At 36.1% G+C, this 15,222-nt stretch overlaps 1 protein-coding gene across 3 annotated transcripts in view; it reads left to right on the forward strand.

The window, feature by feature from the left end:
* LOC145995076 (uncharacterized) overlaps positions 1–14,186 on the forward strand; it is a 113,666-nt gene extending 99,480 nt beyond the window's left edge. For 2 of the 3 annotated variants that reach the window (XM_083131612.1, XM_083131618.1), the window contains exons 4-6: positions 2,100–2,203; positions 7,965–8,100; positions 11,862–14,186. In XM_083131612.1, the coding sequence (XP_082987738.1) occupies positions 2,100–2,203; positions 7,965–8,100; positions 11,862–12,253 (632 nt within the window). In that variant the 3' untranslated portion in view covers positions 12,254–14,186. Of the gene's footprint in view, positions 1–2,099; positions 2,204–7,964; positions 8,101–11,861 lie in introns of those variants that run through there. The other variant, XM_083131623.1, reaches the window with a different exon arrangement.
* Positions 14,187–15,222: the final 1,036 nt, after the last annotated feature.

Raw genomic sequence — 15,222 nt, forward strand, 5'->3', positions numbered from 1 at the left:
TTTATTCCTTCGATATATTACCGCCATCATCATACATATGAGCTCCCATGTAGCCGAATGATTAACACACTCGACTTTGGCATGAGTGGTCCAGGACTCTGTTCCTGTTGAGAGCTCCTAAAAGGTAATAGTAGCCGAAGTCTTGTCTCAAAAGTTAGATAACAGCGGCGATGTGACTCAGAATGCGCTGAGTATGAGAGTGGTATGGAGTTTAGTGTTATCACATTGGCGGATTTAGCGGGAGGGGCATGGGGACACGTGCCCCTCCTAAAAGGGATCACATAACATTATACGAGCAAAAAAATGTTCGAGAAATATTTATCCAGCTAAAGACTAACACAACATGCACACACATTATATCTGGATTAGATTTATTAAAAGTCACTAAAATAATTCGACATCGGAAATCAAATTCAGAACTTGATTACAATTGTAATTGTAATTGCCTTAACTGGTTAACTGACAATGGGAAAGCATTCTAGTTTAGATATGTTAAATATTTCAAGTTTCGCCTGAGGAAATGAAATCTACAGTTTAAATTGGGAACCGAACCACTACGTGCCTCCACTGGGTATCGAACCAAGGACTCTTGAATACAAGGCGACAAAGTTTCTGCTACACCGTTGGAGAGGTGCTGTGTATATTTGAAAATTTTGTTAACATATTTGTTTCTAATGTTATATCTTATATGCTTAGAGTATATTCTGTGCCCCTCCCAGGAAAGAAAAGGTTAAGAACTCTCAAAGCTGGCCCTAGTTAAATGCAGGGCACTAATTTTAATATCAAACTTTATTCCTATATGACAGTGTAATCAAATGTAATGTACTAATAATTTTATTATATACTGTAATAAAATTGTGATTACATACCAGAAAAGTGATGTTCAAGAAGAAAAACTGCAAATAATATGATGCAATACCAGACAGCCAAGCCTGGATTTGGGAGGGCTTCACAGAATAAAGAAAAAACAATGCATTGAAAAGGGTCACAAATTGAAAAATAAAAAATAAGATTTTTGAAATGTAAAACCAACTATATGTGTACATGTATGTGTGTTTCCAATAGGAGAAGGGGTCAGGATCAGCACTTGAAGTGCAAAATGTTAGCTGGGGAGGGAGGGGGATGTTTGGTCCTATTGCTCCAATTGTTTAACATGGTGACAACTGAGTCATCTTGAGGGATGCTTTGCGAAACTTTTGCTAGCTTGAGGATGACATTCCCCTGCATCCCCCTCATTTCGAACACTGGTCAGGATGTTGTTAGTCCTGGGTTTCCACATATATAAATACTGATCTGCAGACACCTGAAACATAATATGATACCTTAGGGGATTAAAAACCTATCCACCAACAGAAGGAAAAGATCAGAAAGGAAATTTTGAGGCAATCGAAAGGGAATTTTTATTTTGAACCAGTAAGAAGACTGGAAAGATGACAACCAGAAGTGAAATTGTAAGTGTCATGGGTGTGCTGTGATTCTAAGAATAAAACCTGTTTCCCACACCTTTCAAGAATTACACATGTTGGAAAATTATAGCTTGATTGTTCTAAGAAAGAGTCTTCTAAGTATTACCTCCGTGTTTTACATTTTATGAAACTTACATAAGTATCCAATTTTGGTTTCAGAATTTGTATTAAAACAATACGGTAGAAGTTTTGGGGAAGGCTTTAGATACAGCTACTGTACAAATTGACAACTTTAACCACTATACTGTCTCCGAGGTTTTGCAAATTAATTTGGGCTACATCAGAGTACATTAAGTACGCAATGCATAATTTCAATTCCTGCTTAAAGGTTCTTGGTTCAATTTACTTCCAGGACATGAGTATTTTCTTGTTTTGCTATTTTATGTTTCATGGTCACCATTCATCATTCCCATTGCCAGTGATTAACTTACACAGGTAGAAAATTAGTCGAGGACAATTTTAGACATATATTCTACTCAGGACTCCTCCAATATGATGTGAAATATTATCACGTTAAATTTTGAAATTTAAGTTACAATAATGTTACTATTCCAGCATTCAGTGTGTGACAATTACAGAATGATTCTATGTGCTACTGAGAAGTAATTGATTGAAGAAAATCCTCTTTTTCAGGAATGTATGGTGAATCAGTGTCCATCGATAGTGGCATGACATTATTTCAAAAGGCCCATGGATGTTCTACACTGGGTAAATATCGAGAAGCCTTGCAGAGAAAGGTAGAGTTAAATTAGTGTTGTTGTTAAGTTAAACCAATTGGGTTGCTCATATAATTATTCCCATGGACATTGCCAGAAACTTTTAGTAGGGATCAGGCTATTCACAAAATTTGAATAATAAAAATTATTATAATACAATAGTAATGAAAATATGTAAATAAACGATTTTTTTCAAAATTTATTATTATTATTGCTGTTATATTTTTAATGAGACTTTTCTAGTCTATCTACCAGATGAATAAGCACATCTGTTTTTCATTGTCTTTTTACGCATCATACAGTTTGTGTACTAAAATGCATTGTTATTCTATTTTGCTACTGAATTCTAGATACCTTGTTCAAGCAAAAGCTTTCAAAGTTAGAGGACAATTTTAGTCAAAACGTTTATGTTGATTAATATCTCGCATACTTAAAATTTGGAATTTTAAAAAGTGTGGAACTATTTATTCTTTGATTAAATGGTCAAATATGAGAAAAAAAATCAACTAGTTTCTGTATTGTACACTCATTTTTTTATCTACTGCAGTTTTACATTGGTGATTCTGTTCAAATCCTAACTGAACTTTATTTCTCTTATTAACTATGAAACTAACAAATTTTCTGCTCTTTTGTAACTTGAAATAAACAAAGCCACTTTCAGGACCAGTTTGATCCCCTTTCCAGATGCTCATACTTATTCCTCTACCTTCTTTCTGAACTTCCATTAATTCAACATGTCAAAAGTTTCAGAGGAAGGGGTAAGGCAATTGAACCACCAACCCCCTTTTAAAAACAACTATACATACCGGGTGTTTCAATAAATTTGATATCATTTCGTAATCTAATAACATTACAAATTCTTGTGTAAATAATCTGAAAATTTAACAGTATGTGCTGAAACACATCAAAAGTCAATGTGGTATGTTTTTGTCTTTAGAGGTATAGACATGCCATTCACTGGAAAAGAAAAGGCCTTTTTTGTGTGTTAGATTATACTTGAATACAGTCAAACAAGACTGTGAAGCGTACATTTGTGATGGAATTTACCAAAAATGCACCAACTACAATACAGACATAGACATGGACATGGCACAAAAAATTCAAAGATGACGACTGTCTGTGCAGGGGAAAAGGATCTGGACGTCTACCAGTATCGAACGAGATTATCGAGAGGGTTAGGGACACATTCATGCTGAGCCCCAGGTAGTCCACAAGAGGAGCAAGTCAGGACAACCAGATTCTTCTGACTACAGTTTGGTGTGTCATGAGGAAACGCTTGCGAGTAACACCCTATAGGCTGCAGCTCGTCCAGGCCTTAAAGACAGAAGACAAGGAAAGGTGCAAGCAATTCTGTGTTGTTTACCAGACCGGACCCATTTTGATTTTATTTTCTCTGGAGCTCTGTGTCCTCCTTCTCTTCCTACAAGCCTAGAGAAACTCCAGCAGAGAATCACCGCCACACTGGAGACTGTTACCAGAGACATGCTGGGCTACCGACTTGATGTGTGCTGTGTCACAGGCAGTGTGCACATTGAACACTTGTGAACAATCATTTGCGACATCCACATACCTTTGAATTTCTTATTCCAATTTTTATGCATAGATCTTATTGAGTTGAGGATTACACCTGTGTAGTTTCCTTTATCTTGACTATGTAGTTACCGAGATATTTACATCTGAAATAATATAAAATATTTTGAAACACACTGTACTTAAACTTAACTCCAATTGAGTTTGAATTCTAGTTTGGTACTACAGTGAACACTAACATTTGTTCCAGATTTTCATTTTGAGGATGAGGCAGTAGCACATTAGGAATTTGTAAAATGAAACTTTAGAGGTGAAAAGGTGTTCTAAACTTTGCAGGTTATAGCTGAGACACGAGTTTAGGGGAAAGTTTCATTTATCATTATCTACCTTAATATGCAGGTCTTAAACTGCAACCTCAGACTTTCTGATCTTACACCTTACATGTCATATCAGTTTAAGATCCACTCAATACAAGGCTCATTCAATATATAACCGAAATATATTGTAATAAATATTTATTACAAGCAGCAAAAGAACTACAGTACTATGTTTCAAAATAGTCCCCCCCCCCTAGGTCAGTGCACCTATGCCAGCGCTTGATAAGGGCACTGATTCCACATGAAAAAAAATTATTTTGGATGCATGCGTAACCACTCATCCACTGCTGACTGGAGTTCGTCGTCATTCTGGAACCTCGATCCACTTAATCCATCTTTCAGTGGGCCAAAGGTGTGGAAATCTGAAGGTGCAAGGTCGGGCAAATATGGAGGGTGGGGTAAGCACTCAAACTTTAGGTTCTCGATGGCAGACAATGTGACACTGGCAGTGTGTGGTCTTTCATTGTCATAGAGCAAAAGCACACCGGTGGACACCAGACCAGGTCGTTTCTGCAGATGGCTGGTTTCAGTTTTTCGCGCAAAAGGTTGGAGTAGGTGGTACTGTTTACATTATGACCTCTGGGCATGTAATGTTCAAGAATTGGCCCATTGTGGTCCCAAAACAAAGTTAACATAACCTTTCTGGCACTCCGTTGAGCATGCACCTTCTTTGGTCTGGGAGACGAAGGATGCCCTTTCCATTGTTGTCCTCTTACGTTCTGGTTCATAGAAATGAACCCAAGTTTAATCTTCAGTGACAATATGATGAAGAAATGCCTCACAGTCAGCTTCATAATGACGCCAAAGCGGAACACTCGGAACCCACCTCGCACACACTTTCCTGAACCTCAGTATGTCATGACTGATATGGTGGGCTGATCCTACACTTATTTCCATCTGGGAAGCTATTTCACTGACAGTAATACGCCAGTTCTCCCGTATCAAGTCCTCCACTTGACAATGTTCCTTGACGTGACTGCAGTGACAGAGCGACCTGGACACGGAGAATCTTCAACACTGGTCATGCCCTGTTTGAACTTCTCAGCCCACTTGTACACTTGTGATCGACTCATACAGTTGTCACTCCGTACTGAACTGTCATGCGGCGAAGAATTTCTGTCGGTTTCACGCCTTCACTTAACAAAAACCTCACGACATTTCACTGCTCCAGCTTGGAGCACTCCTGTAAGGGTGCCGCCATCTTGTGTAACTGTTCCCCAGCATCCCGTGTGCGAGGCATGCATGCCAGCCCCAGCTATGAATAGCTTACAGTTGCCTTCACAAAATAACAAACATATAACAATCATGGTCGTATTTTAGATTTTTTAAACTACAGGGTCCGGCAGAGGAGTTAGATGGTTTTGAAATGTGAATAACACACTTAATTTTCAACGGTATAGAAATACAGGTTATTGTATGCCATTTTTATTTACCATGACAGTTCGTGTAAAAAAAATGATGCCTTCAATTTACTTCTATACACATTCGAAGGCCTTTTTTCCTTTCCTTTTAAATGACCTACGCAAGATCTTGAGTCAGCACTATGCCCGTTTGAACAATTGAAATAAATTCAAATCAACAATTAGCGATCCGGTGAGAAGTTGGTGGCCTGCATAACGGTTGTCAGCCCAGTAAGCATGGAGCCCTGGAATGTGCAACATCGAGCGTTTGATGTCATCGGCCCGTATTTCTTCGAAGATGAAGATGGGGATTGTGTGATGGTGAACTCCGAACGCTATATCGCAATGATGAATATTTTTGTTTTACCAGAACTTCGTCGGCTTCGGCGTAGGCGTAGGATAAATCAGCAAGACATATGGTTCCAACAAGATGGAGCAACGACTTACACATCTAGAACCTCTATGGCTGTTGTTCGTCAACTTTTCCAGGACATGTCATTTCCCAGTTTGGTGACATACCCTGGCCTCCTCAGTCACCAGACCTTACAATCTGTGATTTTTCTGTGGGGATCCCTCAAATCCAAAGTGTATGTGAATAAACCTTGCACATTAGACGACCTGAAGCTTGCAATTAGAGATGAAATTGCAAACATTGATGGTGAAATATTGCAACGTGCCGTCCGCAACTTCTGGGAGAGGCTTCGAATGTGTGTACACGTAAATGGAAGTCACTTGGACATCATTTTTAAGTCATAAAGAATTGCCATGGCAATTGGCATACGATAACTTAAAATGGCATACCATAATCTGTATTTCTGTAGTAATACATTTCTGTACCTTTGAAAATTAGGTGTGATATTCACATTTCAAAACAGTCTAACTCCTCTGCCGGACCCTGTAATTTTCTGGTTATTTATTGAATGCACCTTGTATTATCATCTGATATTTCTTCATCCCTTGATCCTTTCTCCATTAGCCATTCCATCCAATGCATCTTTTAACAGGCAGTTTCTTTTAGCCAGTTCAGAGCCAATTTCTTCTTATTTCTTGACTTCCAGCATTGCTCTTTTTCACCAATTCTTTCCAACATATTTATCTTTTTCTTTGTGTGTCCATTTTAGATGCTCCATTCTTCGTAATAGCCACATTTCTAATTTGAAAAGCTTCTAATTGGTTTTCCTTGCTTTTAGCTATCACCCAGGTTTCTGCACCATACAATGCCTCACTCCATACAAAACACTTTTGTTAGTTTATCAGTGGCATATGCTGATTTCAAGGTGCGAGCTATCTCAACATTCTGTAGTGCTTCAATTGAGAAAAATGTGTTCGGGAGAGTTCTCCCTTGTTCACATTTTGGGATAAAAATTCAAATAAGGAATCACAAAAAGTAATAATAATTATTATTATTTCTGTTGAAATAGACAATTTTATGCTCTTTACATATGTATAAAAATATATATTAGTCCCTGGGCTTCGCGGGTAGGCCTAGAATATATTTCTGTCGTTCATTTCTTAGTTGCTTGTTCAAAAGTTCACAAAACACACAATTTTCTTCTATTAAAGGCTTCCTTTGCCACTGATATTCTTACTTCGATTAGTAGAGTAAGTCAGTCAAAAACCTACAACGACTGCAGGTTCATTATGTTGACCACACATCAGCTCAGGGATGGTTATTGGGTAGGCCACACTGTAGGAGGTTACACACACAGAATAGATAAGATTACACATTGTGATTCTCAACAATGACAAGAAAAGAACATATGCATAACCTTGTAGTGATCTCACAGGATCGTTGCACAGGCTTAGTGACTTGTCACTCTAGTTGGCAACTGCATAGAGTAGAAGGAAGGCCCATCGAGGTAGGAAGGCCCATTGTATGTGCTGCACTCTGGTGTCAAATGTAAAAATGTATTGCGGTTCGCACCGCAAAGTGAACAACAGCCACTTAACTGTCAGTTTTATGGAAAACGCACAGCAATTGTGTTCAACGCTTTCTATGAACAAGAGAGCCAGTGTTACCAACTACCTAGAAAAATTATCAAGTGAAAGTAGTCGTGTCAAGGTAAATTGTGTGTATATATTTGAAGATAAAACTATATACTCAAACATAAAACAAAGTATTTTTCGGATTAAATACATGTGTGTGTGCCTTTTAATGTATACGTAATTTCAAATATAATCCATGGGTGTTCGCATGCTCATTCGAACATTATCACCTGCATATAAGTCTCTTTAGTACTAGCAAGAAAATTTTCATTGAGTGTCTTGTATTCAGTACTTTCTCTCGCATTACATTTCTGATGTAGAGGGACCAAAACAGTTAACGTGGAATCTTGGCGTCAGCCAAAGCTCAGGCAATTTCTAACTTTTCTCATTGTAAATTTTACATTTATTAATTAATGCAAATATAATTTTAAAATTGTTTCTTGCTTAATTATGTTATTTTAAATTTACATTTATTTCCATCACTTTCAGAATGATTACGCAACAAAATTAAACTGTAGTGCCATCTTGCTTATACGCAGTCCCTTCTCTGCACTTGTTAGCCGAAGAAACTTAGATGTTGGTGGCCACATAGGAATTGCACCACGTCACCACTTTGAAGGGATAGGTAATGTTCACCTTAATTTTTCTTTGAGGCAATGGTCAGAGCTGGCCTTAGGGAGGAGCAACTCTGGCACTTGTCCCAAGCCCCCTTGATTTATTTTTTGTGTTTGTAGAAAACTTGTGCTTCTAAGTTATATAATAAGTAATGTACGTATATACAAGGTGACTGGTAATTAGATGTATTCCCTGAAAGGGGTTAAAATAGAGACAATTTGCAATAAATTTGACCATATGATACCCCGTCCGAAAATTAGTAGTTTTCGAGATAATCGAATTTCTATTGTTTTTTTAAAAAATGACAATTTTCCACATAAGATGATGAATTGAGAAAAAACTGCTCATTGTATGGAACTTATTTCAGCGTTTTCTGATAGCTAACAAATAAGTGGTTCGTTGAAAAAAAAAGTTTTTCTCAAATAACAATCACATGTAAGTAACGGGTGGGTCTAAACTTACAAGTGATGATAAAAAAATGTGCTCTTAGTTTACTTGGCAACGTATTAATAACAAAAATGGTATGACACGAAGCGTAGAAATTACTTAAATTACTTCCTTGTGTCATCTGCTATCCGACAAGGTACAAATGTTGCTAACATTCACATTTGTGTACAAGAAATAATACTTATGCATCTTCATGTGAATGGAATCAATGAACAATACAATTAAAGAACATTACACGTCTTGCTCAAAGTGGGCACCTCCATTACGAATGCAGGCATGCAGGTTTTTACGGACATTTGGTCTCTTAACTCATGATGTGATGGTGTCCTTGATGTGTTGACCAGCTGTTAAGATCCTCTCCCTGAGCTCTTCTTGCGAGTTTACCAGTGTCTTGTCATGTGGCTCCAAATGTAAAAGTCGCAAGGCGTCAAATCGATCGGGGAATCGAGCTGGGCAGTCATCATGCTGATAAATCATGTCGCATCTTGTAACTAGAGGCACATCCTCCAACAACATTGCCATCCCGTTCCTCAAAAAATGTTCATAAGTGATGCCATTTAAGATTTGGGGCAGGAAAAATGGCTCGATCAAATGATTGTTGATGACGCCCATCAATACTTCTGCCTGGGCGTGCGACAGTGGCTGGATGAAGATTACCCAAAGAAATGGATTGACCGAAGCGGCCCAATTCCCTGGCCAGCTCGATCCCCCGATTTGGCACCTTGCGACTTTTACATTTGGAGCCACATGACAAGACACCGGTAAACTTGCAAGAAGAGCTCAAGGAGACGATCTTAACAGATGGTCAACACATCAAGGACACCATCACATCACGAGTTAAGAGAACTAATGTCCGTAAAAACCTGCATGCCTGTATTCGTAACGGAGGTGCCCACTTTGAGCAAGACGTGTAATGTTCTTTAATTTTATTGTTCATTGATTCCATTCACATGAAGATGAATGAAGTATTATTTCTTCTACACAAATGTGAATGTTAGCAACATTTGTACCTTGTTGGATAGCAGATGACACAAGGAAGTAATTTAAGTAATTTCTACGCTTCGTGTCATACCATTTTTGTTATTAATACATTGCCAAGTAAACTAAGAGTGCATTTTTTTATCATCACTTGTATGTTTAGACCGACCCGCTACTTACATGTGATTGTTATTTGGGAAAAACTTTTATTTCAACGAACCACTTATTTGTTAGCTATCTGAAAACGCTGAAATAAGTCCCATATAATGAGCAGTTTTTTCTCAATTCATCATTTTATGTGGAAAATTGTCATTTTTTAAAAAAACAATAGAAATTCAATTATTCCGAAAACTACTAATTTTCGGACGGGGTATCATATGGGCAAATTTATTGCAAATTGTCTCTACTTTAACCCCTTTCAGGGAATACATCTAATTACCAGTCACCCTGTATATATTATATAGTGGACTCATACAAATTTGAACTCCACGGGAACATGAAAATAGTACGAATTATGCAAAATTTGAATTAACCAAAACATCATGTCATTAAAATGGTTTCAAAGGAATCAAGTTCTGTTCAAATTAGCTAGTAATTCGAATTAAAGAGAGTCTACTGTATATAGTTTTATAATTTTTCAAGCAGGCTTTCGAATCTATTTTCATTCTCTAATAATGAATCTGTCGTATTGCTTTTTCTTTGCAAATGGTGAAAAGTACAATTTGTGACTTCGAGATTGTTTCTTTCATCTGTTTAAATTGCATTGCAACTACAGTCCAAATCTCAGTTGAATGTGTTTATAAGATTCATCACTATAAAGTAAAATGACACATACGTTAATTAAATGAATATAAATTAATTGTTCTCTGATTGTTAGTGGCAATGATTCTCTATTAGCATGAAATAGAAATAATAGCACAAGTGGAGCAAATTACGTAAGTAAATAAATATTAACCCTAGAATACAAAACCTTGTGAGAGAAATGTAACCACAAAACCTTTGTAAATTTTACGACTCAATTTTATATTTTCAAAAAATATACATAATTATTAATATTAATATTTTATAACTTTTATGATTGGTGTTATTAGTTTATATTCTTATATTAAACAAACACACACACACACACACACACACACAGATATATAATGGATAAAATCAAGGTGGGCCAAAATTGCTAAGAAAAAATCAAAGAAGGTAAAAGGAAACACTCACCGGACAGTAGAAAAATTCAAAATTTTCGCTAACTTCGTAGCATCATCGGTGTGAGGAGAAAGAGACGGTTCCTTCTATCTGGTGAGTGTTTCCTTTTACCTTCTTTGATTTATATATATATATATATATATATATATTAGGCCCTTACTTAGAAAACAATACTCTCTTCTGGGTCGCGCGGGGGGGGGGGGGGTGAAAACAAAATAGTGCTTTTGAGTTATTTATAAGAAATAAATAGGAAACTTTATTTCTTTGATAGTTAGTTAAATATTATAAAACTAATATAATATCTTGTGATACTAATCGAAAACAAATTTTACAAATAGAGATCAGTTAGGTAGATACAGTGGACTCTTTTTAATTTGAACTCCAAGGGGTTACGAAAAAAAATTGTATTATCCAAAATTTGAATTAACCAGAATATATTAAAAAAACACACCAATGAAATAACACACTGTATTAAACATAAAACTGCATTAATACGCAAGCAGTGCATATTACCTTACAACTGCTATGTTTTATCCATATCTCCATCCAGGAACAGTACACTTATTGCAATATTCACATCACGTGCTTGCTCTGGGAATTCCCGCTGCCCTCTCTTATGTGCCGTCGGCACATCTGTTAACCATAACAACAACCTTTTCAAGAAGAAAAGGGGAATGAGTCATCTGTTGGAATTTCTTATGTAGCAACCACTTTGGTCTTTCTTGGAAAGATTTATGTTAAATTATTGGAAACCTGACTTCGAATTATCCAAATTTAACCTTCAAAATTCGAATTAAGTAGTCATTTTTAACATTCATTTATATAGGGGTTTCAAGGAGAATGTGCTTGTTTGAATTATCCAAGTCTGAATTAAAGAGAGCACACTGTACTGTAATTTTACAATTTGAAAATTGAGAATCTGCCAAACGCTATGTTTCTTGCTGGAGAACAAACGTTGACAGGGCATGGATGTATATTCCAGGGATGGTTATTTTTAGCATGAAGTATCCTGAATTAAATTAAGATAACATCTACATCTATTGCATTTGTGTGATTATCAACCGTCTGGGAACCTTGATTCTATGAATTGCCATAGTAGTGGACAAGATGACATATTTTACATAGATGTTCTTTATTTTCCAGGCTGGGAATCATATGTAAAAAAAAAAATTGTAGGATGGGCAGATTTGTACACTTGCTGGCTTGAATTGTGTCCATCTGAGAGCCTCCTTATTGTCCATTACGAAAACATTATGAAGGATGCTGAACGTGAATTATCCAGGATCATGGAATTTGTAGGAGCATCAAAAGATCCCAAAAGAATGTTGTGTGTTTTAAAACATAGTGAAGGACCATTGCATAGAAAGTACCATCCAGATAGGGACAATATTTACCCTGAACCTCTTTTTAAGGTAGTGGAGAAAGCTATGATAAAATTAAATAGGACATTGATGAAGTACAAGAAGGAATCGCTCCCTGTTCATTTGTATCCTATTTACACCAAACTGCTGAACACAAGTTCTCACAGTAGATGACAAGTAATTAAGCACAAGGTTTTGTTGAACTTTTTAAAATGAATTTAATTTCCACAATATGTTTTGCGTGGAAAGGCAAACTTTTAGCAGAACGATGGGAAAAGGTCATCCCACTGGCTGTAAACTCATTGATGGATGGGAACAGGTCTTCCCAGTACCACATGGTTACCAATACACAGTTTTTCAAAAAACTACAATGATATTTGAGTCTGTCTTTTTTGTTTATTAGTATACATATTCGAATTACAGAACAATATATCCTTTGTTACTATTATTAACAAGTGAAATTTGAAAAAGTCCTTTGTTTCCCTCTATTATATTATTCGTCACCTCCCCCCGACCTTCCATCACCCTTAAATATTTAATTAGAGTTCTTGGTTTTTGTAAACACTGATAACACCGAAAAATGTTCTTGTTGCCAAAAAAAAAAAAAAGTGCAGTGGCATGTTCTCATGCATTCAAAATCACGAATTAATGTGAATTTGGCATAAGATGCAAACTGTGGACTTTGTTTTTCTTTTTTTCAAATTTCTACATTTCATGCTTAAGAATAAAATGCACCATATTAATGCATGTATAACGTGAAAGTTTTCCAAAATTACATCCGCCCCCCCCCCCAAAAAAAAATTGGTGTTATAAAACATCAAATAATTCCTACAGCTACATGAAGCCACATGTAAATAGGCGTTTCACCTTCTATCAGAATGTTTTGCATCACTGGGCAAAGTGGCTAGGTTCTGGCATATCAAGTGTGCATCTACAGCCATGCAGGAGCCAAAACATCGGCATTTGTCGCGTGTGAAACTTTTCGTGTTACCAAGCGAAGAGATGGTGTTTTGTTGGAGATCGAGTGTTGGGTGAGAAGTAATGGAAAATAATCTCCTTAAAAATTATTTTCACCTTTTCTTAGTTCGTCTGAGGAAGACCCTATTTAGGGTAGAAACGTTATGTGTAAAGTGCTTTTAATTTTTAATAAACTGCCTTGGTCAGCAATTTTAGTATATTTAATGTGGAAACCAGGCTTAATTGTGTTACCATTGTAGAAAACTGTCATGAACAGTCATACATCATGTGGCCTTCAAATTATGATGCTAGTTCAAAAGCGCAATGATAGCAGAAAGCTTGCTAAGATTAATATGTGAATTTTAGGAAAAATAACACTGGGAATCAAGGTCCATAATTACGCTACATAAAATATTTCACAATCATATCATTGTGGCACTAAAAATCATACTATAAAAACAAATTATTTGCTATAGTTTAAAAATTCTGGAATACACCTGAAAAAAAAAAACTTATTTAGAAACATAATAGTACCTGAATTTTACCTACATATCCATATGAATAATCAAAAAGAAAATCTGTCACAAGCTATTTACAGAAATAACCTAACTATAACGTACTCTACTCGAAACAGCTTCAAGAATATCACCAGGAAAGTGTGCCTAACAATAGTGGATTTATCTTTTTCCTTAAGAGTATCCCACATTTATAGTGCCAAGAAATCATGTCCCTATTCTTTAGCAATCGAGTGCTATATTTTCCATCTTTTCCTTTATTTGATAATCTCCTTGGAACACTGATCGCTTGGGATGGTTACCCCCAAAATTGTCTTGCCCACTTTCATTAATCTATGAAGAAAACTTGGAAAACATTTTAAATAATTTGAAACATCCAAGCTATCAAAAACACAGCACTGAGTGAAAAATGAATACTATCTAACAACAAAGGGGGGAAAAAAATTGTTGGTAACCTTCATCTTTTAAATAAATAAATTAAAAAAAGCTGCAACTTGTGGTTATTCTCTAGATAAATTAAGGTTAATTACTTTTCTATAAGGAAAGTAAATTGGACTTGACAAAGTTTATGATTTCTAAGTACATACATGCAGAGACTATTTATATTTTACAAGCTTCTGGAGAGAGAGAGAGAGTGAGAGAGAGTGTGTGTGTTTTTTTTAATACAGATAAAAATTGTTATGTACCTGCTACCAAAGATGTATGTACAGAGAAAACAATCCACAATAAAATATTTGCAGTTTTTAAAAATTTCTCATGTACCACCCTAGGTTAATTCCTACTCTTACACAATGACGGAATAAAACTAAACACAGTTTCATAACATTTTGTGATGACCTCTGAAACAGCTCAAATTAACAGAAATGTTTACTGGTCATTTCCTTTCATATTTCATGTGCATCGCCCACAAGCTATCTTTTAAATTTCAAATTTGTATGTTTAGTTCATGTACAATGTTTGATACCATATCTATCAAGTTGTATAACACTTATATAGTGATACTTCCTGCCCAAACACTCATCTCCCAACGACGAACTCTCTGAATCAGATATGTCTTTGTGGTGTGCATTACCTACAGGTGTGCATTACAATAGTGACAAACTGAATTAATTTACGAACAGAACGAGACACGTGAAAACAATAGCCCGCCTGATGAGACAGAAAATATTACAGAATGTTGTCATACCTTGCATACCAAACACATTTGCCAAATCCCATTCCATTCTCATGCAAAATATTGAAATTATCCGCCGTGCTTCCAATATGGTGCCATTACCTACCGTGGTTACTAGTGTTATAAGAAGAATATGTATCAAATTGTCAATTAGTTCTTTATTTACTGAAAATTTGAATTTATCTGCCATTTTTCAATATGGCGGACTTAGCATACGGGTGATCGCTGGGGACTTTTGGTATGTTGTTATTAATTTTACTAAGATGTTGTATACCAAATTTCAGCTTATTATTTATAGTTCTTTTATTTCGTGAAAACTTTCATTGTGGGTCATTCCACGTCAATTCATCCAGGCCATGTCACCCACCAACCCCGATTTTGATGAAATTCGGTATGCTTATAGAACTTTCGATGCTGATTACAAAAATGACAACTTTTGTAAAATTGGTCAAGGGGTTCAGAAGTTACGCGCTTTTTAAGATCTCCCTGTACGTCAC

This window comes from Lepisma saccharinum, chromosome 1 (genome assembly GCF_977018435.1).
Source record: "Lepisma saccharinum chromosome 1, izLepSacc3.1, whole genome shotgun sequence".
Taxonomy (NCBI): domain Eukaryota; kingdom Metazoa; phylum Arthropoda; class Insecta; order Zygentoma; family Lepismatidae; genus Lepisma; species Lepisma saccharinum.